Source organism: Photinus pyralis, unplaced genomic scaffold (assembly GCF_008802855.1).
Source record: "Photinus pyralis isolate 1611_PpyrPB1 unplaced genomic scaffold, Ppyr1.3 Ppyr1.4_LG2, whole genome shotgun sequence".
Taxonomy (NCBI): Eukaryota; Metazoa; Arthropoda; class Insecta; order Coleoptera; family Lampyridae; genus Photinus; species Photinus pyralis.
The window spans coordinates 8,427,204-8,454,968 of NW_022170403.1; the positions used below are offsets into that span (position 1 = coordinate 8,427,204).

At 36.5% G+C, this 27,765-nt stretch overlaps 2 protein-coding genes and 1 long non-coding RNA gene across 6 annotated transcripts in view; 2 read left to right on the plus strand and 1 right to left on the minus strand.

The window, feature by feature from the left end:
* The window catches only part of LOC116163545 (male-specific lethal 3 homolog), a 32,181-nt gene extending 22,698 nt beyond the window's left edge, over positions 1-9,483 (plus strand). The window contains exons 12-13 of one of the 2 annotated variants that reach the window (XR_004143759.1): positions 3,527-3,642; positions 9,349-9,483. The gene's annotated coding sequence lies outside the window, so the exon portion shown is untranslated. The remainder of the gene's footprint in view (positions 1-3,526; positions 3,643-9,348) is intronic. The other variant, XR_004143760.1, reaches the window with a different exon arrangement.
* The window catches only part of LOC116163543 (inverted formin-2), an 89,194-nt gene that overhangs the window by 6,413 nt on the left and 55,016 nt on the right, over positions 1-27,765 (minus strand). Inside the window, exons 2-18 of one of the 2 annotated variants that reach the window (XM_031477526.1) lie at positions 16,272-16,472; positions 15,000-15,159; positions 11,079-11,112; positions 10,174-10,321; positions 9,830-10,124; positions 9,557-9,780; positions 9,308-9,505; positions 8,591-8,652; positions 8,355-8,543; positions 8,203-8,303; positions 4,052-4,122; positions 3,894-4,001; positions 3,771-3,844; positions 3,596-3,722; positions 3,298-3,550; positions 3,158-3,246; positions 2,431-2,587 (exon numbers count right to left, since the gene is read on the minus strand). In XM_031477526.1, coding sequence (XP_031333386.1) covers positions 2,431-2,587; positions 3,158-3,246; positions 3,298-3,550; positions 3,596-3,722; positions 3,771-3,844; positions 3,894-4,001; positions 4,052-4,122; positions 8,203-8,303; positions 8,355-8,543; positions 8,591-8,652; positions 9,308-9,505; positions 9,557-9,780; positions 9,830-10,124; positions 10,174-10,321; positions 11,079-11,112; positions 15,000-15,159; positions 16,272-16,463 — 2,482 coding nt within the window. In that variant the 5' untranslated portion in view covers positions 16,464-16,472. Of the gene's footprint in view, positions 1-2,430; positions 2,588-3,157; positions 3,247-3,297; positions 3,551-3,595; positions 3,723-3,770; positions 3,845-3,893; positions 4,002-4,051; positions 4,123-8,202; positions 8,304-8,354; positions 8,544-8,590; positions 8,653-9,307; positions 9,506-9,556; positions 9,781-9,829; positions 10,125-10,173; positions 10,322-11,078; positions 11,113-14,835; positions 14,933-14,999; positions 15,160-16,271; positions 16,473-27,765 lie in introns of those variants that run through there. The other variant, XM_031477527.1, reaches the window with a different exon arrangement.
* Positions 10,315-12,315, plus strand: LOC116163546. Of its 2 annotated transcripts, XR_004143762.1 has the most exons (4): positions 10,315-11,191; positions 11,348-11,443; positions 11,499-11,744; positions 11,794-12,315. It is a non-coding gene; the product is annotated as an uncharacterized LOC116163546 (long non-coding RNA). The 2 variants fall into 2 exon arrangements; XR_004143761.1 differs by having other exon boundaries at positions 11,348-11,744.

A 27,765-nucleotide genomic window follows, 5' to 3' on the forward strand; every position in this document is an offset into this window, starting at 1 on the left:
ATCGAATACCAAATTCCAACCATAATTTTGAATCGGATAACAAGTAGCACAAATTTCTTGTAGTTGGTTAAGCATGTGCACTTATATATTTAGGAACAAGACCATGTACGCCGATGGCAGGTTTTGTAGTAATGGGTGGTGCAAAAAGAATAGGTACTTTAGAAATAAGTATAACTTCTATAGTTTTCAACATTATTTTTATTTATTTATATGCAGGGTATTTTTTGGAAGCTTTAGTTAAACGTTTCTTGGAAAGTAAAATAGGTAGGTTTTTGAAAATTTGTACTGCATCCGCCATTTTTTTAATTAGAAGTCAAAATAATTTAAAAACCATAAATTGTAGATATTGTTGTGAAAACTTCCTAAGACTGAAACTACCCACACAACTTACCCTTGTTAGCTCAATCTCACAAAAACTCTTTAAAACACAAATCTCAGGGCCCGTAAAATGAGTCCGACTACCCCTTTTTTTCGTCCGGACAAGGGGTAGCAACCTCGCCACGTCGGTGGCTAATACCTCCCTTAAATTCCAAATAAAATAATCCCTTGTTAACTGACTTCTGGAATGAAATTTAAGTCCCACCGATGATCCAAACCTTTTTACGTTACCAAACTCGTTTCACACTCGGGATAAAAAAAAGAAAACTTAAAATTTGAGAAACTCGAATCCTGACCTTTACTTTGACACACACAAATAATAAATGACAAACAAAAAAAATAAAAATTTTACAAAGCTAAATTTACAAAATCTGAAAAAAATAATTTACACAAATTGAAACACAAAACCGTCTCAGACGGCGATTCTAACAATTAAATTAAAACAAAAATGACAGTACTCACGGTGCTAATCTTTACAAATGCACAAACTACCGATGCACACAAAAACACAAACACAGCCCCAGGTATGTGCTGACACAGCTACTCCAACAGCTCCTCGGCGATGCTGGCGTTAAACAAACGTTCCGCCTACTCCAGATGATGTAAATTACAACGCAAACGAAAATGTTGCTGCTAAAATGGCATTATTGTACCGCTCGTTTCCCTTCAACAAACTCCTTCCAAAAACCTTCTTAAAACTCCTCGATGCCGGCGTACTCCAAACGTTCCCGGACTTTCAAATAACAATAGACGATGAATAAACTGGCGTAACTTTAGCAAACGCCGCTATAATAAACTTTCCAAAAATCTTCACATAAAACAAACGTAGGCTTCGCGAAACGGTACAATAAGCCCCTTCTCTTCGCTGTTCAAACCATTTATACCCCAGTATCGTCAAATCTCGTTGCGACGCTTTTCCATGAAAAATTCGAATTTCGGGGCCGATAACACTTAACGGTCGACTCCGCGGACCAATACCATAATTGCATAAATAAAACTATTACCGATCGTAAATCAACTTAGACTGGCACTTTTACGAGTTTTAACACGCCAAAATTCCTATGAAATTCGTTCTTAAACGACTAAAAGTTTCCTTATCTAAAGTAACACTTGTGCAAAGCGCGTGCACTCTGCTAACTTCCACGAATTTAACAACAACAAGACAAAATTTATTACATTTAAAATTTACTAATTACGGATTCGATTTTCCCAGACTTAAGTTTCTTAAGTAACTCCGGCCGAGCATTAATTGAACTAAAACAACAATCCTCTGCATAAAAATGGGAAATAAACTTCTTTCCAGAGTAAATAAATGCCGTCCAACTGCGGCCTAATAAAAAAACACAACAATATGTGGGTATCAAAAGAACTGAGATTTCATGTAGAATTCAAAAATGCAATAAAAAAATAGGGGTTGCCAATTTAAATTAACGAAGTTACTAGCTACTTCCGTTATTTCCGGAAGTGCCACCATTTTAAAAACATTTTAAATTGATCCACCCTTAAGAGCAACTCCTAAGTGCAAATTTTCAAAAACATATGTATTTCACTTTCATTATTTTTTTTCCCAGAAACCTTCCCAAAAAACACCCTGTATAAAGGATCTACATTGAACCCAATTATTAGAAAATGAGTATTCTGACAATGTTCATTCGCTTACGGAAAATAACTTCTCGACGCTGACGTTCTTCTGCATTAATACACATAAAAAGCTTTTCCTCGAAATTCTCCATAACTCACTACAGTTTCTATTTCATTAATTATTCTCTACAGCGAAAACGTGATATTCAGTTGAAAAGTCGCTATGTTCCAAATTTTCAAGAAAGGGTTTACTAGTTTTTTTCATTTTTGAAGATTCCCAAATGTATAAGATTACAAAAACAATGCTTGTTTTGGTCCGTCTATCACTCAATTGAAATTGTAAAGGAGTAGAAAATGTAAATCCATTCGTTCTACCCCCTTGTATATAGAAGTAAATTGTAGAAAATGTTGCGTGTTAAATGTTTCTTAATATTAAAATGTAATGGTCCAGTATTATGAAATGGTACTCACCGGGAGATTTATCTTCTTTTCCTGTTATTGAGGGGGTTGTATCTCCACTATATTGCCCATTGAAAGAACCTAATCTACGTCGGGTGACTGACGGAGAACCTGCAATCGATAGCTCTTCTTCTGACGTCACTATATTACCATTTGCCACCTTCCGACCCTATGAAATATTTATTTTTAACCACACGTGTTCATACGACTTATAATTGAGTGTTCACATGTACTAAATTAAGCTTAAATCTTTGTGGGTGTTGTGAAGGAATCTAATATTAAAATCTTAAACATAAGATGAATTTTGCCTAGGCATAATTATTATCGTATAGGACCTGACAGAAACTTTTTAAAATCATGGGGTTATCGGTTCGCCTGTGCGCATGGATAAAGGGAGAGTTTAACCCTATTGAGTTTGAGGTCACAAGGTTATAAAAAGCGTTCTCTGTCGGGTTCTGCGATACTGATGTATTGGTTTATTTCAATAGCAATTCTGGTTAAGTATATTTTGGTGTTTCAAATTAATAGTACTCTCTACCAAAAAAGTAGCAAAACACATGAACAAAGGGAGATGGCTTGACAGACGGGTTATAATAGCACCCTTTCAGTACTAAAGTAGTTTGAAAATCGAACGAACAGGTGGGCGGACAAAGTGTCCACAATAAAATAACCGCTCTTCTGATTTGCGAAAATGCGCCAAAAATAAGTTACTTTTGCACAATGAATTTCAATAATTTACCTTTTTCATTGGAAAGCCAGTGCGAGGGTCATATATTTGAGTGTCATTAAACGTCCCTTCAGAATCAGGTGTTCCTGCCAAACTACCCACTATAACGAAAAAATTAGCAATCCACTTCCTTACAATTAAATAACTCTTACTCTGACGTCGTCGTGTTGCAATAAGTTCTTCTCTTTGCTTTCTTCTCGCGTTGGCGTGTTCCTCTTGAATTTTTCTTCTTGTATTTTCGGCCACTGCCTGACGAAATTTAATATATATGCCGTGAAAGATTCTGTAGCATTCTTCCAATTTAAAAGTGTTGGCATCCTCACAGAAGAAGTCTGCTAGTTGCTTTCGGACGTTTTCTAATTGTTTCATATCTCTTTGCAGGTTTGTGACTTCCCGTTCTGCCATCTAAAAGTAGATGAGTTAGCACTTAACAGTAAATTATATAACAACCATCAGGAAATCTGCCATTTGGAACTTTATTTCTGTCTCGGTGCTGGGTAAGTCAATCAGCTTTTTGATTTTCTTTATTCTAACGTCCAAAGTTTTAATTTCATTATGCAATTGCTCTACAGTGTTCCTAAAAGAAAAGTGTCTCTAAGAAACAGATTCAAAGTAAATGTCTCACTTGGCCGCATCTTCTAATACCCCTACATTATCGGCGAAGGTTAACAATTTCGGATTATTTCTCTTTTCAGCTTGCTAAAAACACTTAACTAAAGGCGTGAACACATCTTGCGTTTATACTTACCAACGCTACATAGTGAATCAAATTCATATTAGGCTTATTTGCCCTGATGTCTGTTATTTTTTGCAATGAAGATAATTTTACTCCTGCGGCATTCCCAGCATATCCGCCCTGGAAGAGTACAGTTTGATGTGACTCGACAGGAAGTTATAAGTACTTACAGAGTTTAAAAAATTTCCCGCCACAAGAATCATGTATAGCACTTCTTGCAAAGGACTATTGGTCATTAAGTCTGTAAATCAGTAAAATTAGTCAGTATGTCTAGGGATGCCACTCTAGAATCAATATTTTGATGTAATTCTTAATATTTAACAAAATCGAATTCTTTATTAATTTTTAATAAAATCGCTCTTTAATGGGAGAATTAATTACTGAAAAAATGAATATAATATTTTTTGTAAGAGGAACTTATCGTTAAAGATGAAAATGTTATGGATTTTAGACGTTCTGCACAAGTGTGCCAGTCACGCCTGCCAGTATGCACAGCATTCGAATAGAGATTGCCCTCAACACCTAAGATCAAGAATCATCACTACCTGATGCATCATTGCAAATCCATACATAAGACACTGTGTGTAACGACATAAAAATGTATGAAACAAAGTCAAGTCTGAGTACCTACAAACATACAATGAGACAATGAAACAAGACCAGATAGTCCAGTCAAATAAGAAAAAATAAAAACATTAATCGGTAAAGATCTGAATTTTGGTACACATGTTCATTAGTGTTCCCCATTGGACATACTAAAAGTCCCTGTCAAAATCTGTTGCGCTCGAGGCACCATATTGGAAAAAAGGAGCACTTGTTCAGTTTCTTGCCTATATATCGGCAACAATTATTGATACGGAAAAATAGCTCAGATAAAAAATATAGTTTATTAAATTGCCGATAAAAAAACATATTAACATTTTTTTGTATGCCCAATACTTTAGCTATAATCCGACATCGAATAGGGAATCAAGTATCCTGAGCTCTCGAAACCGTCGCGCAGATTTTTTTTTCAACTTTTTACAAATCATTAAATTTATTGAAAATTCTGCCAGTATTTCTTATATATGCGAAGTCGTCGCACTCAAGCTTGGTATGAGACACGTTTCTCATAAAACTCTCTCTCTCTCTCTCAATAGAACTTTCATCTTCAATGTGAGCAGTTGAGCACTGAGTGTGGACTGGGAGCCTTCAGTGTCCGAACAGGGTCAAGGAAATCGTGGACTCTCCTTCAACTCCACAGTTCGGGAGATTTTCCATATCCACGGAATTTCTGAACTTGCTGATTAATACGAAACGTGTGTTGCTGCGCCGCTGCAGCCCTGAAGGTCTGGTAACGATGTCGGTTTAAATATCTCTCACTGGCAGACACGTTATATGCAGAGAAAGGCGTTCTCCAGCTTCAGAAATCATTTCGTGGCTCCAACAATTTTAATTATTTTCGCTTACCTTTTTGAAAAAAAACATGATGCTGATGCCGTATCATCAAACATTATGTCATTGCTAGAATGCTTTATCGCAAGACGATTCTGTTCATTTTTTGGTGCTTTTACAGCTTTCGGTGTAGTCATAAAAAAGACGGTCTCCTTCCTATAACTACGATAAGGGGCCTAAACGCGTTCTGACATATTCAACGTGAGATTACAGCTAAAGTATTGGAGGTACAAAAAAATGTAAATACTCTTTTTTATAGAGAATTTAGTAAACTACTTTTCATGTACCTAAACTATTTCTTCCTATCAGTAATAGTTGCCGAGACATTGGCAAAAAACTGGAAAAGTGTACCGTTTTTCCAAGATGGCGTCTCGAGCGCAACAGATTTTGACAGGGACTTTTAGTATGTTCAATAGAAAGTCCCAATAAATGTGTATACCAAAATTCAGATCTTTACCGATTAATGTTTTTATTTGTCCAAAATTGCGCCAATTTGACTGGACTAAGAACTGCAATTAACGGTTTGCCAAGGAATGAGGTGCAGGGATATGTCAGTTCCATTGAATTTGGGAAACAAAATCATCAAAGTTAAAATACCAGATAGACACTTTGTCGTGCCAAGTAGTTTACCATTTTGGATATGAAATGAGGAAACCTAACAGTAAAACAAACAAAAAAAGTTCATACATCATTCGAAACTGGGCATTTGCCAGAGAGAGAGGCACGTTTTACACAAACTATAGTAGCTCTTCATGGCCAATTGAATACCTGACCTTCACACAACATGAATGCTATTATATTGCCAACAAAAAAGACACAAATTTTAAAAAAACAAAAGGGCAGCATTCAAGAAAAAAAAAGAATAAACATTTAAAAATAACAAGCAGCATTCGCAAATATTTTTGAACTTTAAAAAAAAAACCTCTGAATTCAAAAACTATTTTTTTAAATCTTTTTTTAGGGACAGGGGGCAATAATACCATCTCATTAAAAAAACAAACTATTCCGGTGTGATAACAAAACATCCCAAAAGAATAGAAAAGGGAAGATCCCATTTAAACAAAAGACAAGTTCCATTAAAATAAAATAAAAAAAGGCCAGATCCATTTCAAAAAATAAAATGATCGGGCAGGTCCCATTTCAAAAAAAATTACAAAATAAGGTAGGCCCCATTTGAGCAAAAAAAGGGCTAGGGCTGGGTCCATTTTAAAAAAGGACATAAAAGGACAGGGTCCGTTTCAAAAAAATTAACAAAAAAGAGCAGATCCCAATTAGAAAAAATAACAAAAAAGGACAGGACCCATTTAAAAAAAACCAGGACACGTTTAAAAAAATAACAAAAAGGGCAGATCCCATTCGAAAAAAAATATAAAAGGGCAGGTCTCATTTTAAAAAAATACCAAAAAGGAGCAGGACCCATTGCATAAAAATAACAAGTTAAAAAAGTTTACAAAAAAGCGCATTTCCACCTTAATAGTCTTTGTCCGAAAAAATTAGTTACTCCAACGAAACTCAATCCGTCCACAAATAAGAAAGTTAGCATTGCGCATGCACAATCTATCCTTTGACATGTCATTTCAATTTGATTTTTATTTAAACAGAATCGATAATTTGTTCACAATTTAATAACACAAGTAAAACAACATAATTCAGGAGAAGACACCACAGCGTGGTTACAGAATACAGATAAGTACTTCAGTGTTGGTATCCTATCGTAATTAAAAGTAACTAAGTAATCTATGGTAATGAGCAAATGTTTTGAATATAACCTCAACAATTTTATAAGAATCATCTTAACGTATAGAATTCATAAACACAAAAATCGTATATAACTGAATACATCAATCACTTTAAGGGGTTGATTCTGTCCCACCAGACCAGCATAGCTTGTAAAACAAAATTTTTAATTTGGTATTAGTTTTACTTTTATTCGAGGTGCCTACATACAATATTGCATTTAAATATCCTAACAAAAATCGGATTACGCATGCGCAAAATAAATTTTTAGCTTCTGCATTACTTTTACGTGAGGTGCCTACATACACAATTTCATTTAAATATCTTTAAAAAAAAATTTTGATTGCATAAACTACCAAATCTGGGTTGCGCATGCCCAAATTTGTTTAAGGAATATTTACTAACGCAGAAAACCGGACATGTTTGTGGCTGTAACTTTTTGCCCTGTTAGTGTACATAGCTGAAAACAATAGCAACCTTTGTTATATCCTTAAGAACAATCATGCGTACCAAAGCGGTCCGTAATCCTTTTCTAAACAAAGTTATCATGCACACGGATAGACCGACAGTGAACAGGCAGACAGGCTGACATACAGACAATACAACATTTTAAACGATCCTGAAAATCGTTAATAAACGGCAAAAGTGTAAAATTATGGTACATGAAAAAATTGATTTATTACTTTTTTAGTAATAAACGCAAAAAAATCCTTCCTTGGTGCAAGCCTCAACACCATAACGAGCCAAATAGCGAAAGAAGTTGAATAATAGCTCTCAAGATAAAGATGTACTAGCGAGCGGAGGAACGAAGTGGCCACAATAGCCCTTTTTTATTATGGAAATGCGCTAAAAAAGGCATATTCCATTTTTTAAAATAAAAAAGTGCAGGACTTATTTAAAAAAACTAAAACAGGGCAGGCCCAATTTAAAAAATAGGAAAAAAAGCAGCATTCCGGAATGATAAAAAAATCAAAAGTAAATACATAACCCCTTCCATTTTCTTGAAATGTAGCTGTAGGTATGTAAATGAGCAATAAATAAATACATACAAATTACGAAATTCTTTGGTTGCAGTAAGTAAAATTTTGGACAGCCCATCCTGTTTCATATTTGATTTTTTATCGTTAACAATAAAATTACCAACACTCACCTTCTGCAGCTAGTAGCATGGAATTAATACTGGGCTCAAGATAATTCATATTCGAAGCAAATTCTTCTTTCAGAAGCATACTTTCTATCCTTAACTTGTAACTAAACCAAATTTATATCATTATCAAAAAAAGAACAAATAGCATCTCTTACTTTGATAAATTTGTCAATTGCAGTAAAAATTTCTCGGCATTACCTAATTTAGTAAAATCGCCGGCAAATGATTTTAACATATCCAACTCGTCTACTTCGGGCAATATCTTTAAAAGTCCCCTTAGCTTTTCAGCACCTATATCCTCGTGCTCTCCATCTTTTATTAATTGAATAATTTCTTCGTTTGTGCTATTAGACAGATTACGTTGAAAGAAATAAAAGACAACTCCTCTTACCTTCTAAACTGTTTCAAGAAAATGTTGACGTTTAAACTTCTTTTACCATCCAACAAAGTAATCTAAAAATATAAGATAGGATAATTAGGTAGGTATATTGCAAATTTCAGCTGTTGATATATTTAGGATTATTTATGATAGGCAAATACAAAAGGCCTGTGATTAAAATTTTAAGAAGTTCTATTTATAATCAAGAAAAAGGTTGTAGTTGTGTAGATAACATTCATTTATAAAAGTAATAACATAATTCTTGGTTATATCTGCCGAGTCTGCGAGATGTAAGCACTCAACCCTATCTTTAGTGATTGTAAGCACAAAGTCAATCGCTGATTTAGTTCCATACCGTCTCTAAATTTTTCATATTTCAATTTGTCCTGCGTTTTGAAATAAATGCGCGCAATCGTAATTTTCGTAAGAAATTTCCCTAAGCCTCTAGTGGAAGTGTGATACACGAAACCAAGGCTTTCTGTCTCTTTCTAAGATTGGCCACGATAATGCTTCACAGTATACGATTCTACACAGGTTATATTACAGGTTACTGCATGAGTATAGAGGAAAGAATTAATTTAATTAAATACATATGAAATTATTTCTGGCATGTAGGTACCTATAGGCTATAATGCAATTATTTTAGCAGTTTTGACAGCAACAACACAACCAACCCATCTACATTTACTATATAGGCACGCCTAGTTATAGTTTCTTAACAGTAACTACCTCTGTATTTTCTTTTCTCATCCTTCTTTCTAATGTTTCAGAATTCCCCTCTCTGTTTCCCAACTTAGGAGAATTTTGCGCTGAAGGCGGTACCTGTTGACAAAATAAATCTTCCATTTCGGACCAATCCATGTCAACTCGAGGCGAATCCTGATGACTATAAGCCACCTGAGTCCAAATATTATTCTTCCCTACAACCTAAATACTAAGATAAATGATTTATATTAAAAGTAACAGAACAGAGTGTACCTTATTACTCGGAATTTTATTCCAGTTAATCGTTTTCATCTTTATTTTTGGAGTAGGAGTTTTCTGTTGTGGAAGTTTTTCGACGACAGTATCTACTTCGATGGTTGGAGAGGTGGGGGTTCGTATCTTTGGAAGGGCGGGAGGAGGTAGAGGAGCTGGAGGTGGGATGTGAGGTGGCGGTGGTACACTGGGTGGTGGAGGTGGAGGTGGTGGCTGTATCGGACCTGTAAGCAAATATTGTAAGTATGCACAACTTCTGTGTATCGCGTCTACCTAAAGGTGGGAGAGGCGGAGGTCCAAGCTGAGGACTTAACGGCACAGTGTTTAATGATTGCCTTCTACTGGGACTAGAATCAGAACGCAGTTGGCATTGGCAGAATAGCTTTGCTTGCACGCTTGGCGTCCGCAGTAATCGTGTTGCGCCTTCTCTGTTTTCTAATAACGTAGCGCGATGCACCAGACGTTCAGCGGTATCCCATATGATATCACTTACTGCTTCTTTGGGATCTACCCTTAATAAATGTTGTAAAATGCTGAGAAATGGAATCTCTTGTGGGGTATCCGCAACCTACATTACGTAAATGTGTAGAGTGTTATACCATTCATGCCTACCAAACCTGCTTTAATATGGCATAAAAAACGTCAAGCGGTGAATTTAGATCCACTCCGTGCGGACCCTGCATGCTCTGTGCATCATCACTTTCACGTTGCTCATCAAATACGTCTAGCTGTACAGCAAGCTCCGGTTCCGCTTCTGCGCACTTCCTGCAAAAAAACTTTTACTAGACATAAAAGGAACAGCTGAAAAGGTTTTTGTGGAAGAATCGCGCATGCGCAGGTGTGCGGGTGATATCTGTGCTAGCCACAACAAATTTTTTTTTAACAAAGATTATGTAACTGTATTTGATATTGTAGCTTTAGCTCTACCATCACTTGGATTATGATGGTTACACAATAAATTTCAAATTTATAAAATTTAGTGTAAGTTGATTGACTAACGGATCAACTGAAACATACGAACGGATTGCTTCGAGCCCAGCTTCAAATAACAATGTGATAAAGAATAAAAGCGCTGTATGATTAGATTAATGAAAATTTTATTACCTAAATAGATTTGCCACAACACAATTTTACAATTAAATGCCTAATACTTTGTTGTAACAATAAATGCATATTTTATATGTATTAGTGAGCAAACTTTTAATTTATGGTGGGCGAAGCATCTGATCATCAGCAAAAATTAGATGTAGGTAAACATGATACTAATAATATGTATTTGGCGAATGAGAGCTGGTTGGTAAATTTTTTTATGTAATAAGTATGTAATGTAAGTGTATATTTATGTATTTATTATCAAATGTAGATATATTTTTAGTTTGAGAAACAATTGTGATTATTTGTATGAATCTAGAAACGTTGAAAGATAGTAATGGTTCAACTCCTTAGTTATTATTTATTAGAAGGCTGTTGCTCTTCATTAGCATAATAAAGTAAAGAGCTTATGAATGCATTTAATACTTACCGTAAATGGCTAAGCACAGGAAGCAGATGACATCCTGCAAAAGAACACATTATACATATAAATGGATTGAATTATTTCAAATAGACAAAGCATGTGCGTGTTGCATAAATTAGGTAAGTATAAGTATTTGATTATGTTATTACTGCGTCATTATAAACTACAATACTTAGTTAAAGATTTCAATAAAAATCATTTATCTTAATTCAGCTATACATTAATGTTTTTTTTAATCTAAGGTTCTGCAAAACATTTTCCGCATCTTTTTTTAGAGGATGTGTCGTTAGACGAAAAAAATGGTCGGAATTGAGATTAATTATGTACTAATGTAATAGAAACTCCGTGAATTTTCAAAATTTCAATTAAAGGTAACTTGATTTGTTTAAATGAAACTATCAATTTTTTTTATTGCATCGCATGTAGGATTTGATTAAGTTACACTATTACCTTCAACGTGGTTATTTTGCTGTTGTCGCTTATCAACTAACTGACTGTTGGTGCGCCATGCATTTTGCATTCAAATAATGACCGAAAAGTTTGTTAATGCAGTGATTCGAGGTGGTGTCATACTGACCTTAGGTAAAAGTGGTAAATGGAAAACCTAGGCGTAGCCAAAGCCAAGGTCGAGCAAGCTAACCAAGACATCGAGAAAATCTTGGCAGTCTGGATGTAAGACAATAGCACAACAAATGGGTCAAAAGGCTTAGCGTTTGTACAGTTTCAGGTATTAAGCGGTCATCTTGTCCTGCCACGTTTGGTATTGAACCAAGAGTAGGACTTTTAAATTCGAGTTTACCTTCAGAAGTAATTGAAAATTAACTAATGAAGAGGACGTTCAAAGAGTTGTTCAGGAGGTAAATTCAGAAAAACAACAATCTATAGGCTCTCTTTGAAGAGACACCAAATGTTGGCCGCTAGAAAGGAATTAAGTATACAAACATTTAAAAAAAACAAGCTGATCTGCGAAATATAATTGGAGTGGTTCTTGACAAAAACGAAGTCAGCCTCCACAAAAAATGGAATAGTCAAACAAGTGTACTGTAGTGGATACGTTCGAATAAAAAGCCTGCTAGATATCCGATCCTTACCTTTGCTTTCTGTGAAATGGTAAAACAAATTAAGTAAGTTAATTAATGGGGGCAAAGGCAAGCATGTGGACGAATGCAAATATAATTTTGGTTTTACAAAAGTTATCACAAATTATTAATTAATACCCCATAAAGTCTTTGAAATACTAAAACAACGAAAGACGAAAAACTCAAACATGCAAATTAGTTAGAAAATGTGCAGTTCAAGTTTTATTCTAATATTTACTGAAGAGATAAGTAAATCTAGTTTAAACCAAAATATGTTTAGTTAAAACCAGAACAAACTGAACATACCTATTTGAAAATCTTAGGTTTACCTAGTAAGAAGTTAGTGTCCAAAGCGGATAGTTGGAACTGGTACTTTTACCTATGAAATTTGGGTTTTTACTGAAGTTCGGTTTTGACGGTAACATATATCTACAAAGAACCCAAAAACAAAAGAAAATATGAAAATGTGCATTCGTAGTGCTTTCGCATCCTTAACGCTAGCTATGGTTTGTCGTGTCAAGGCTGCTTTTCTAAATGTATCGAGCCATCAACAAATGTTTGGTACAGGTATTTATATTTTTCTGTTATTTCTATTTAACCTTTTTTTGGCTCTTGTGGTTTTTCTTCTGAAACGGGTTTACCCCTTACTAAATTAATAATTCTAATTAGTTCGCGATAGTCGATAATTTTTCTATGATGCATTCTTTCGTAAATACCTCGGATTTCACGTTGTTACCTATTAGTTTACGCGCTTTTTTTGTACTCTTGTTTGCGTTTATGGCTAATTATTCATTTATTGCCTACAGCCAAACAACGTTGCTCCCGCTAGTACTACTCACATTTAAATGGGTTACTATTTGAAAAAACAGTTGTATGACGTTACTGCGCTAAAAGCTCATATATTCAAAAAAAAGTTTGCGACAGTTATCCTTTATGCTTAATTTACACTGCCAAAATTTTAATGAAATCAAACTAACCGTGTTGCTGCAAAAATTTCAAAACTCAAATTTTGCGTTGGTATTTAAAAAAAGTTCGATGACGTTGCGCCGCCCGCTCCAAATACTTTTTCAAAAACTTGCCCGTTAGTTTTCGTTTCCGTATGCCTAATATACGTTTTCAAAATTTGAACAAAAACTGCCAAGCCGTTATTTCGGAAAAATACCAACGTATGTTACGTATACGTACATACATACAGTGAGTTTTTTTTAATGCGAACATACGCTTTTGTATGCATTGTAATTTCCATATGTTCGATTTTAAAAAAAAAAACGCATCAATCTATGAGGTTGCGCGGTTCACATTCCCACCAGCAAAACGCGTAACTTGCGGTTTCTATTATTTATAGCCTTCATGATGAAGAGCACACGATAAGAATTTTTTTAAAGAAGCCATATGAGCCCGTTGCATCTTTAGGATAAATTTTTCTTAAACATACGATAACTTGACCTCACAGGGCACGCGCTGACACCACAATTCATTGTGAACCAAACTTCAATTATTTGTAGGCCATATGCACCTGATGGTACTCTACTTATTTGATCTATTCAATACATAAATGATGAAAATAAGAAAATAAATAACGAAAACAACTAACGGGCGATCAAAAATGAGTTGCTGTCGAGTTGCCTGTGGAAGTTCAAGTTAAATACGATTTCCCATGTAAACAAAAATTCCAAAGGTGACTCGACAGCAACTGATTTTTGATCGCATAGTACAATAAATGTTCGAAGTGTCCTCCTTGACATTCTAAGCAATCGCCTAACCGATTTCGAAATTAAATTGGATGGCGGTATCCGCGGAATTTATAAAAATGTGACAGCTGTCAATTGTATCTACTACTCATTTGAACTACTCAATAGATTGATGTGTTTTTTTTTAAATCGAACATAGGGAAATTACTACATTGCATGCAAACTCCTATGTTCGCATTTTAAAAAAATTCACTGTATACATACCTACAGACTGAAACCAAAAATCAAGTTACCTTTGATTGAAATGTGATTTTGATCGGTCGACGTATGTTAAGTAGGTAGGTAGGTACATTTCATGATTAGTAACACTGCAGCGAGTCACTGCCTTCTAAGTTTTATGATAACTGCGATATTCACTTGACCAAGGAATCGAAATACGAGTATGCAATAATATGCAGGGAGTTCTATTTCAAAAATGCAACTTTGATATAATCACTCTTGTAGCCTTAAGCAATTGCTTTTACACGGGGATACAGTCGCCTGGATACCGGCGTTATCTCGGATACACGTGAAACCTTACGTCTTATGGAGCCGTTCACATAAGCGTATTTCCCACATACAGTGTCGGCGACTACCTACATTTCGGTCTCTCGCTAGTCCCAGTCGCCCGGCAATTTTACAACTTTGGGGGAACTGATGGGCTATTCGTTCATTGTAACACGGTTTACACGGGGACACTTTTTCATTAGCCCTTCACCCCCATTAGTACTTCACTGCGAAAGAGAAGTTTAGAATGACCAAAGTATGGGAAGTGTATTTAACATAAATTCTGACGGCAGACTGTATCTCGGATGATATGCACCCAACATCAGATGTTTAGCTTACAGGTATGTCGTTAATATAGATGAGAAACAATATGGGGAGTGATGTGAAAAGAACAGAATCCGCAAAAATGTATCTTGTTTGTACCGACATGAACTATAATATACCTACCTAATGGTTTACTTTTATCACAGTATCTATGTCTGTGCTTTTGTTTTTTTTTGCGTGCTCAGCACTATATGGTCTAAGGCTCAGCATCTGAGTGAATCTATTGTATCATTCAAATAATAAAAATTAAATATGTTTAGATTTGTTACCTACGCATACATACTTACCTATAAATTCATTCCTAAGCCGTGTCCTATCCGTTAACCTAGGAGTGGAGATTATAAGGCAGTTTATAAACGCAACTAACGCGGTCTGGTAATCAACAGCAGTCGCGCGATCTAGCTCTTTTACGATTACGGTCAGTCTATATCTCTCGCCTTTTATTTTCTGAAAACAAAAAGAAAATAATATAAATTATAGGTTGAGTAGGATGCAAAAACCGAACTCATCAAATCAAGTCGATTTTGACTGTTTTTTGCTTATTTAGTAGGAAGTAAGGAATCTGGGTATCAAAAAGGCGCTTCTAAAATTGTACCACCTGCATTCGAAGATTTACATTTCGAAAAATACGTATCTTGTGCAGAATTAGATGCCGATTCTGAATCAAAAAGGCGCGATGGTCGCAGGGATTGCAAATTAATTAATTTAATCATAATATCGACTTAAATCGTTATTTTTTGTTATTTGCGGTATTTTCAATGAACTACATGCGAAATTAGATCACTCACTAGTAGGCGGGGGACACTTTGTAACCCGAAGGTCCAATCTTCAAATGAGTAGGTATAACTTTTGTTTGAAAAGTGATTTTAAAAAACTGTTCGACAATTTTGTTTCTTAACTCAAGTATGTACACAACAAATTTCGTGGAATTCTCTCCATTTTCGTTGTCGGGCCAAGAATTGCAGTAGAACTTTTTTTTTCGAATTTTCAAAAACTAATTCCAGATTCGTCATTTTCATGTTCAAAAACCCCAGATATCAAATTTCGTCGAAATCAGAATTTTTTCGCACCCCCAAGTAGGAGTGCGCCCTTCCGTGGTAGGAATTTTGAACATTTTTTTTCAAAATTGTATAGGGCGTACCCGAAATACAGTTCAAAAACGTGCCACCCGTCTTTCTAACTCTTATGGTTGCTGAGAAAAAAATTAAAGAAGAAATGCAAATTTCACCACTTTTGTGGGGGTGGCTTCCAAACGAAACACGTTGGACCTGCGGTTTATTTGAAAAAAAGTGCATGTTTTGACCCCGTCTGCAACCCAAAATTTTTTTTTAATACTTATATGTAACGTCATGGTAGCATAGCTGTCTTGATTATATCAGTCTGCAGAAATTTTCTAATCAACCTACGTACATCATAAAGCTAAAAATGAACTATTCCATGCATGTGGACGGCTTTCTATATTGAACATAGCTGAGACGGTATGGCGTTTTGAAATTGTCCATTTAAACATTTTCCCAAAGAAGTAAAAATCAGTATAATCATTTTTTTAAATTACCTACCCTATAATGATCGAGCGTATCCAATGCCCGTGCGTGTCCTTCTTCATTATGTACGCAAAGTGCAGACAGTAACTCTATGACTTGCTTTTTTACGGTAATTGTTGTAGTATCTAAAGCCGCCGCTAATTTTCCTATGTATTCTGGGTTTTCTACAATAAAATCCAGACCAATTCGAGAATCCATCGTTTGCATACTGCATATCTGAAATAAAAAAATGTGTCAATATATTGAGTATCTATATAAATAAAAATGAATGTGTTTTTTGTTTGTAGGTATATCTCTTTGTCTAGCTAAACTGTTCATCCGATTGCGATAAAACTTTAAGGAATTGTTGGACGTACACCCACGATGGTTCACGATTTAGTAAAATTGTGCGAGATGAGGCGGCGCAGCTACTGAAACCGGCCTTATGTCCCATACGAGACAAGTTCGCCAGACCACTACTGCTTGTATAAATATGCCATTCGAAATTAATTATATTTTATATTGATATACTTTGCAATGATAAGGCGTAATTTTTATATCGAGAATGCCAATTTTTCTACAAAAAAAATTCTTGCAACTTTAACCATGTGCTAGCTAGAGGTTATCTACAACCCCACACAAATTGTTAAATGGAACGAGGGAGAAATGAAATAATTTGGAAGGGATATTCATTATTTGCCCCAAACGATTTTATGTTTGTCTACGATCTCCCTGAAAATGAGGCCATAACGTATAATTTAGAGGCTTGATGTAGTACCCATATTACGTCCACTCGTGCGTAATTAAAAAAAATAGAATAGATCGCATGCACCTCTGTTTGGACGTGATAATTGTCTAAATTGTCAACAGACATCGTTTTGGGGTTTGCCTTATTTTGATTTCGAAAATTCGAAGTTCACGGAAGTCGTTGAAAAAGAATGGTAGGTACGCAATTCGGTTGTAATTTGTACATTGCAGGTTTATAGAATTGTCGCACCTGAAGCGGCAATAGTGCGCAATTTTTCTAGCCTCTGTAATACGCATTATTACAACCTTATGACGTAATATACTATTTTTAATTGATCATTAGAAACTAACAAAAACCCAAAAAGGTATTGCTCCAAATGACCCCCACTAACTTCCATACAATAATACATCATTGTCGTAGAACAAAGTTTCGTTTGGACGCACCTTGTATAGGTACCTACCTAATTAAAAGTCTAGACCTAGAGGTACAGTAACTTACCTACTTAGTGGGTAGGTACATGTGATATAGGAGACCCTCGATGAATCACACTCGCCAGGGCAAATTTATAATTAAGCATGAATAAATAACCAACCATTTTACATAAATTCCAAACAGTGGCTATCTGCAGCTGATTTTTTACTGATCGCGTACCTACAGACCAGTTCGCCTACGCTTTGACCATACCCGCATTTTGCTACAATTTTGAAACTAACTTGGTTCGCCGATTCGCGCGTCTTTAAATACACTATCTACAAAATTATTGTTTGAGTAAAATTCTTTTGCGTGTCTTGGAAATTCGTATAAAATCAAAATCGATAGATGATATATATAATAAGATTGATAGTTTCATGGTCATTACAAAGCCCGAGGTGTATAGAATCTTCGTGTATCCCTACACATAATTATAGTGCATGCATAATAAATAAATTATACCTATATTCACTTAAAATGTAAGAAAAGTCAATGCCAGAAATAAACAATACAATTATAGTAATTATTTCTCCAAATGCCAACATCCGCACCCTTATGTATCCAAAAGGACCTATGTAGTAGGTAAACTTTAACCTACCGTACCTACCACTTATACACTGAGATAGTAGTTGATGGCGAAAATAAATTTGATAGGGTTATATAGGGACGGCATTTCAATTATGTACCTGTAGCAGTTTTAGCATCTAATCGTCTGAGATAATATCAGGTATATTTAAATGAAAGAAGCAAAGCCATCCCACGCACATCTTATATATACCTACATGAGATTTAAACATCAAAACGTGTGTTAATTAATTTGTAAAACGAAGGTTCAGTAATTGTTCTAGTAGTATGTACAGTGACTTTTGTAGTATGTAGTTGGTGACATATGGTTTGTGAACTGTTATAGTCACCAAAAAAAAAACACGCGCTAACCAAAATCCTTGACTGTTGTAAAAAACAATAGATTTTAATTTGTATAAACCCACAGAAATTTGAAAAATGTCGCTACAGCAATTTAAAAATCGGAATATTGGCAGCTGTCATGTACCTAATCATTTTTTCCTTAGACCATATAGTACATGGACTGCTAATTGTAACTAAAATATGGTCAAGGACATCGCCTGGGTATGTGAGTTTCAGGGTAAACGAGTCTGTCCGAAGTTGTCCGATGAGACACGATTTGAGACTGTCAACCTATAAATTAACAAACGTCAATTAATTAATCGCCTATAATCCCAAAAAAGCAAACTTATTCTTATTTGTGGACGTATAGCAAACAATGAAGAGCATTTAAAGCTTCCCGTACTACGCGGTTACTATAAAGTGGTGTTTACACGACTTTAGTTTACCCTGAGCATTGTTTACAATGCACTGAGATTCACATACCCACATATGTGGAGACCCGCAGTGGATGCGGATCGGAACGAGAAAGAAGAGTAGGCGTTTGTCATTAGATAGAGAACTGTCATGGAACTGTCTATGAGTTAGATGTGTTTGTTGGAGTTGAAATAAAAAGCGTATTTTCAAATAGTGGTGTTTTACTGGGTTATTACATTGGCGACGAGGATTAAAAAGAAACTTATTTCGGTAAGAAAAGAAAAGGGGGAACATAATTATGTTCCTAATACAAATCGGTTGCAAAGTCAAACCGAAGAGTGACCGTTAAATCGGACACAGAGGGCGCGCACTAAACTGCGCACAAAGAGTGACCGTTAAATCGGACCAAAAGGGCGCGCACTAAACTGCGCACAAAGAGTGACCGTTAAATCGGATCAAAAGGGCGCGCACTAAACTGCGCACATAGGGCGTCTGTTCAATCGGACTCAAAGGGGCGCACTAAACTGCGCACATAGGGCGTCCGTTAGATCGGACACAGAAACGGATAATCCGTTACGCAAGCAAAGTGAGTAAAAGAAACGTCACTGTGACAAGATTAAATAAGTATTATACAATAGGTTTTTTTTAAAAAAAAAAAGCACCTTGAAATGGAGTATTGTAACATAAAACCGTTCCTTTGTGACAATATAGACAAGGCTCTGTTACGTACAGAATGGGAGAAATGGTTGCGATCGGTTAAATTGTATTTTGAGGCGGAAGAAATAGTACATCCTAAGAAAAAAACGCAGTAAGTTACTGCATTTTTGAGATACAGGACGTGGCATATAATCTTCCCAGGGCCATCGAAGAATACGACGAACAACAGAAAAATGACGTTTTTGGAGTATTAGTGAAAAAGTTAAACGATCATTTTTCTCCGGAACAGAATTCGACTTTTGAACGTCACGTGTTTAACTCCATTAAAACGGAAGGTGGAGAAACCTTTACTAAATTCTTGTTAAGAGTAAGACGACAATCGTCAAAATGTGCATTTGGGACTTCCAAAATCGAAGCCATAGATATCAACTTAAAAGACAAGTTGATCGACTCAGGGGCACCGATGGAACTGAAGAAGAAATTATTGGAGAAAGAGAGGTGTCTAGATAGATGAAGTCATAGAACTGTCGGATACATGAGGAAAATATAAGCACGCAATCCACAGTAATGAACCAAGTTAACTCACAACCAGGTCCGTCGTACGTTCACATTAATAAGGTGGAGATAAAGGGAAGGCAAAGTAATGAATGCGCAAGATGTGGAAGGACCGATCACAAGAATCGAAAGTTAAGTGTCACCGCTGTGAGTTAGTGGGGCATTTTGCTACCAAATGCAGAACGAGAACCACTAAGCGACCTGCTAGGCTTGAACCAAAAGGAAATACGAAGAGATGGCGGAATGCAGTAAATCGAGCGGATGACCTCTCACAAGAGTGAGAAGAGGACCGAGAAGTAGAAATCGAGAGGTTTGATTGTTTTAAGGTGGTCGAGTGGTAGACAATTCAGCAGTCAAAGATGGACTAATTGAATGCATCGTGGGGGAGGTGTTAAAATAACCATGCTCATCGATTCCGGGTCAAAAGTGAACGTTATAAACGGCACAGATTGGAAAAAGTTGACGCGAAATAAAACTGTAGTCTGGAAATTGAGCCTAAGTAGTGAGAAAACGTTGAAACCTTACGCTTCTGGAATGTTACTAGTCGATCACAAATTTCGGTCCACAATCACAGTAGGAACAAGGCAAGAAATAATTGCGGATTTCTTTGTTATCGAAGGAGGAGACATCTGTAGTAGGAAAAGACACCGCTCTTCGACTGGGAATACTGAAGATGGGTTTGAACGTAAATGCTTTAGTGGAAAACACGTCGTTTCTGAAAATCAAAAACGTGTTAGTTAAGCTTACCATAGACCCGAGAATAAAACCGGTTCGACAACCTCTTCGAAAGGTACCAATCACGGTGGAAGAAGCAGTAGAACAGAAATTGGACGAGACTTTAGCTAAAGGAATAATTGAGAAGGTCCGTGAACCTAGCGAATAGGTGTCCCCAATAGTAGTAATTTTCAAGTCGGGTGGCGACATCCGTATTTGTATTGATATGCAGAGGGCAAATATGAAGCTATTCGGCGGGAAAATTATCCCTTACCAACCTTTGATGGGTTTGTAACTAAACTGAGAAACGCGCGGTTCTTCTCAAAGTTGGACCTGCTTAACGCATACCACCAGGTGGAATTAGATGAAGAAAGTCGCCCAACAACGACATGTATTACACACAAGGAAATGTTTAAATATACACGTTTGTTGTTTGGGGTCAATTCGGCTCCAGAAATTTTTCAGCGTATTATTGAGGCCATATTTGCAGAGTGTGAAGGATGTTTAAACTGCATAGATGACATTATTATTTACGGAGGTACCGAGGAAGAGCATGACAAATCTGTCAAAGGTGCTGAAAACATTAAAGGAAAATAACGCCGTTCTTAATGACAACAAATGTTTATTCAAAGTCCAAAACTAGGAGTTTTTAGGCCACAAGCTGTCAGTAAATGGAATCGAGGCAGCAGACAGCAAAGTAAAAACTATCCTTGAATTTCGATCCCTAACACTAAGGAAGAAGTCAGGAGTTTTCTGGGTCTTGTGACGTATATGGGGAAATTTGTTCCTGATCTTGGTATTCATTCTTGGATTCATTGATTGAGACAAATCATAAAGCAAGACGTCAAATTCATTTGGACATCGACGCATCAAAAAGCATTCGACAAGTTAAAACGAATGCTGGCTAAACCACCAGCGCTGAACTAGAGACGGATCATAAACCCCTAGAAGTAATTTTCAAACCGTCTTCAAAGCCGCCCGCCAGGATTGAAAGGTGGGTGCTACGCTTACAAGCGTTCAAATTCAAAATCATTTATCTACCTTCGAAACAAAACATTGCAGACTGTGTGTCTCAGCTGTGCCCATCCTATTCCAAAGAACCTTTCGAGGTTGGGAGCGAATACCATATACATATACCGTCATAGAGGCGGCAACACCAAAAGCGGTGATTCAAAGATATTTAACGAAAGCAAGAACGATGAACTTTGCGAGGAAATCGTATTATCATACCTAACACCGTTAGACACACAGATTTTGAATTTGGCTCACGAGGGCCACCCGGGAGAAACAGCTATGAAACGACGATTACGGGCAAAAGTGTGGTGGCCACAAATTTATCGAGAAGCTGAGAAAATTGTGAAAACTTGTTTGGATTGTCTCCAGTGTCCACCAATGACGAGACATAAGTTCCCGAACGGGCCGTGGCAACATATTGCTATCGATTTGATGAAGGCTGGTCCTATATCTGAAAAGATACTGGTCGTGATCGATTATTTTTCGCACTACCAAGAGATCAAATTTCTCAAGTCTCCTACGGCAGCCACCATTATCGCGCATCTACAGGAAATGTTTTCTCGACTTGGAATACCGAATTCGATACGAGCTGACAACGGGCCCCAGTTCGCAAGAAAGGAGTTTCACTTGTTTTGTGTGGGAAGCAATATTGAGTTTATTCACACAACACCTTATTGGCCGCAGGCCAATGGGGAAGTGGAAAATCTAAACCGATCAATCTTAAAACTATTGAAAATAAGCCATACTGCAGGAAAAGACTACAAAGCTGAACTGCAGGAATTTACTCTGATGTGCATATAATACGGCATCGCATAGTACTACCACAGGTAAATAAATCCCCGTCGGAGCTTCTCTACGGCAGAAATATTAGAGACAAAATCCCAACTATCTACGATTTATACAGTGAGCTGACGGATGAAGAAGCCTATGATCGAAACCTGCTAAATAAACAAAAAGGAAAGGACCTGGAAGACCGGACAAAGGGCGCGCGAGAAATTGACATAAATGTTGGAGATCCAGCTTTAGTCAAGAATGTTGTCGTTCCCCATCAACTGATTCCGACTTTTAGTAAGGACACTTAAAAAGTTCAACAACGGTCCGGAAATGAGTTGGTTCTGGAGGGAGCAGGGCGCGTTATTCGACGACACGTCAGCCACGTTAAGATAAATCTTAGATACATCTTTTCAGCAGCCTGCCGCGGGCCCGGAGACATCCAACAATTCGAAACGTTTACAGGATTTGGAGGACGGTTCGATAACACAGAAGGTAGCACGTCCCTCGAGCCATCTGAAATCCCGAAGGTAGTGAATACACTCAGATTGGAAAGAAAGGGAGGAATGTGGAGACCCGCAGTGGATGCGGATCGGAACGAGAAAGAAGAGTAGGCGTTTGTCATTGGATAGAGAACTGTCATGGAACTGTCTATGAGTTAGATGTGTTTGTTGGAGTTGAAATAAAAAGCGTATTTTCAAATAGTGGTGTTTTACTGGGTTATTACAACATAGATATTATATCTATGCATACCCACGACTACAGTGCCCTCTATCCGTGACCATCCATTTTGTATTGAAAGCATAGGGCTAATAGCAGTCCATATACTATATGGTCTAAGATTTTTTCCCATCAGCGATCCGCTATTTGTGGTAAATGCCAAGGAATTATTATTTATTATATAAACCTAAGATTCAATGAGCCAAGGCAGAACACTTGTCCGCGTATCAAGTTTTTGTGCGCAGCACAGTTTGAGGAGTCTAAGTATAAACAGCTAAAACTAACGGAATTTCATTTATTTACATCGCTCCAGAGTAATCGTAATGCGGCCGATAAACCGGATTGAGTCGGCTAGTTAAATACAAGCACATCTGCATATATCATCATAAGTGTAACATTTCCACAAGCAATACTAACGGACTACAAAATCATAACGCCATGTCCAAAAAGGGACCGTTAATAGAAGAAGCCAACAACATCAAAGGGCGTAGATCAACAAATTAAAGTCCATTACAAGACATGTTGAATATTTGCAACAACTCAAATTAAAAATCTTGCAAATTCTGACAAACAAAAACCAATGTAGGTATTAATTGACATTCGTAGGAAAAATCTTTGACGAATCTTTTTGTAAATCGTAGTACAATCGATAAAATTCACCATTTACAATTTGGCCTGTGTGTGAATATGTGTTTATATTGTAGAGCAATGATCTCTGCTGCAGCGATCGTATGTGTACCGTGTGTACTATTTGGGTTGAGTTGACACTCGGCTCTCGGGACCTGCGCCACTTTTAATACTCGTAGTACAAACAGAATCAATGTAGCTTCGTTTGTTTCTGACACAGGATAACACACTTAGGCTCGGTTTTACCACCTCTAGTCGACTGGTAGTCAACGCTTGACAAACAGTTGACAGCCGTTTTGTCGTTTTACCACCTCTAGTCAAAGAAAAAAAAATGGCGTTGACTAATAGTATGATTGACTAGCAGATTTTTTGGTAGTCATAACCTCTAAAGTGTTTTGTTTGTTTGAATATTTTTTTCGCGCCATTATTGTAGGTGATGTTTTGCAATTTCGATTTTATTTCGAGTGATGAAGAAGAAGAAATTGAAGTAGTGCCACTTCGTAGAAGGCCTAAAGTGATAAGAGAGAGAATAGACCAGTACAAATTATGGGATGAAAAACCCTTTGCCCCCCCCCCCCTTACGCCCTTCTTATTCATTTTAATGACAAACAAACAGCAAAATTGATAATAACACTTTTACAAATGTTAGGTTAGAATAGCGCGTACGAAATGATAATCAAAACACGCATACCAACGTTGATGAAAACGTTCGATCAATTTGTGTCAAACGACCTACTTTACTCCAGTTTCTTAGGATGTCTAGTACAGTTTTTAAATAGCGACTAGCACCTGTCAACCAACGTGACTACAGGTTGACAAATGATTGTAAAACCCATAGAGGGTTACAACTACTAGTTAACTAGTTGACGTTAACTATAATAGACATGTCAACTAATAGTTAACAACGGAATGGTAAAACCGAGCCTTACCCTTCTATGTAAGATAGAATAAAAGGTAAAAAGTGGCTATATTTTACATATCTTTACAAATAATCCAGTGGCGTAGTAAAAAAATGTTGTATTACGGTTTCTGAAATTCGACCCAAAGTTGGTTTTTTGTTAAATGCCACACCCCGTATATCTTAACATCAATTGTTTGCATTATTTTTCCTGATTACGTGTTTGTATCACAACCTATATGTATTTTTAGCGCATTTTTTAGGAATTAAAAAAATGTGCTATTGTTTGCGTTTTGTCCGTCCGGACCCACTCCTGCCGTTTCGAAATACTTCTAGGGGAATGGTCGTGTGCGCTTTCCCGCTCCAATACATTGTCGAGGTCACAAAACAGTTGCACGCGCAACTGGTTTGCAACTGTAGTTGCAGAACAGTCGCTTCGTGTGCGCTAGGGCTTAGTGTCACTAGATTTATTTAAAATTCGATTGTTATAAAATCACGGCCGACTCATATCCGAAAAAAAATTGCATCAATTCGCGATCAATGAAATGGGAATAACTCAGTAACTGTTAAAGGTATTATAGCTATAGGAACACGTAATATCAAAATATGCCAAATTGTATTCTCTATCTAATGCAATAGTAACAAAATGGTCATTGCATTAAAAAAAACTGAGTTTTTAGTTTTTGAAATTTTTTAAATTTGGATCTCCATAGGTGCGGTCGTACGCAACTCAACTTTTTTTTAAGTACACTAAAGCCGTTCGTCCACCGACGCGACGCGACTGCGATTCGAACAATAAAAAAGTTGCTTGCGACAATCGGTAGGCGATAAACGATACATTTTCCGTCTATCAAAGTGACCCAAAAATGACTCTGTGCGCATACGACTATAATCATAAAGCAACTGGCATTCCCCGTCGCCATCCGACCAGTTGAGCACGAGTTGCGCGATAGTTGCGTTGCCGTCGCCTTGGTGGACGAGAAACTGTATAAAATACAGTCAGACGCATTCGCAACTTATTTCCGATTGTAAAGTGATTTTATTAACGGTCGGATCGCAGTTGCGTCGCGTCGGTGGACGAACGGCCTAAAAGAAAGCTCTGTTCTTTCTCTATCCACTGGTAGGGGGTCTAGGAAAGTTTACCGAAAACAGTTTACCGAAAAACAATTCACCGAAATGGCAATATACCGAAAGAACAATACATCGAATTTCAATTTACTGAAAAGCAGTTTTACCGAATCACACTTTACCGAAAGGAGAGTTTACTGAAAATTTCTTCCGTTTTGAAAAAAAAATGAAATATTAAACGAAGAAGACTCACCCCTTCTAATTATCTCGTAAACGGTGCATAATCAAATTGAAACTTTCACACATTAGAAACATAATAGTATTAACTATTGATAGTATTAATGTAATATGTAATTGTATCAGCAATGTCATCTTGGACCTTTACTGTTTAATATAATTGTACATTAACAATATTCCAAATTCCGACATCTCGTTCAGTCGCAATTCGCGTTTGAAGTTTTGACCCAACCATCAGCAAGATGCTGCTTTTCGGTCAATTGAAATTCGACGTATTGTTCTTTCGGTATATGCCATTTCGGTGAATTGTTTTTCGGTAAACTTTCCGGGAGCGACTGGTAGGTAAGAATGGGTTACTATAACTACAACCGTTTTCAAGTAATCAATTATTAAGGTACCGTCTCGATATGTGAAATTTCACGTAGAATCCAAAAATGCAATAAAAAATAGGTGCTACCATTTAAAATAACCAAGTTACTAGCTGCTTCCAGTGCGACCATTTTGAAAATATTTTACATCGATTCGGTCTTCAAAGTAACTCCTAAACATAAGATCTTTTCAAAAACCTACCTATTTCACTTTCCAAGAAACGTTTAACTAAATCTCCCAAAAAAACTGTATGTACTGGCAAGGTCTCAACTTAAGGCTGGACAGTACATACAGAACGGAGTATGTAAAGTTGCCTATTGTCATCCCCATATTTGGTTATTTAAAATATTAATTTGTGTGCGTTGGTAGAAACGGGGTAGAAACATAAACAAAGCACATTTTCACATCTGTATAAAACAAACCGCGTGGCGAAAGCTATGTTTTTGTGCTCTCGAGGTAAACTTTTAAATCGTTTTTCCAAGATAACTTATCTATAAATGAAGTTGGAACAATTTCTAAAATTGGAATAAAGTCGTAAAGTTAACACCAGTAAAATTTGTTTCCTTTTTTCTTTTACAAAATATGGCACCCTAACAGCCCTCGACGTTACCCCTAAAAAAAGATTATTTCAAAACATTTTAAGAAATCCCAGTGTTATTGTCTATATAGCTAAAGCATTCACCTTTCACAGGAATATTCGACCCCTTCTGCATCTTCACTCAGAATTCAGATATCGTGGAACGAAATCAACGTTTTCGGAGAACGAAACGGATGTATGGTACTGAATCGTAAAATATTCCGAGCACAGTTCGATTACTTACATCAAATTTTTATATTAGGTGCCTGACCATTAAATTATAATGCACCTTACTCAAAGAGTCGAAGAACATTAAACTAATAAATTCTAATCACCTTCTCTTCTCTCCATATAGGGTAATGCACGCACCGCACCATTATTTATGTACCACGATATAACTTTGAAAACAAAAAATATGAAATTAGCACCTGATGATTTTGGTACCTATCTACTCCAATCTTGAGAAGCGATCAGACCGTTGTTAGTAATATACCACTTCATTAGCTGCCCAAATGAAGACAAGTCAACGATCGTGAAGTTGATAAACTAAGTCAATGTCCCCATGTTCAATTTTTTAATTAAATTCTACAAGCTAGTGCGCCATTATTAGGATTAATTATTGATTATAAAAAATGTCTGAAGGGTAGAGGCTTTTAGAAAAATTAGTCACCAATTTCGCGAACATATGGTCGATAAATAAAATTTTCCAATGCAACCTACGCTACCTTGGACTAAATTAACCTAATTTGGTATTATTTTGCTCTAATACTACAAAATATTACTT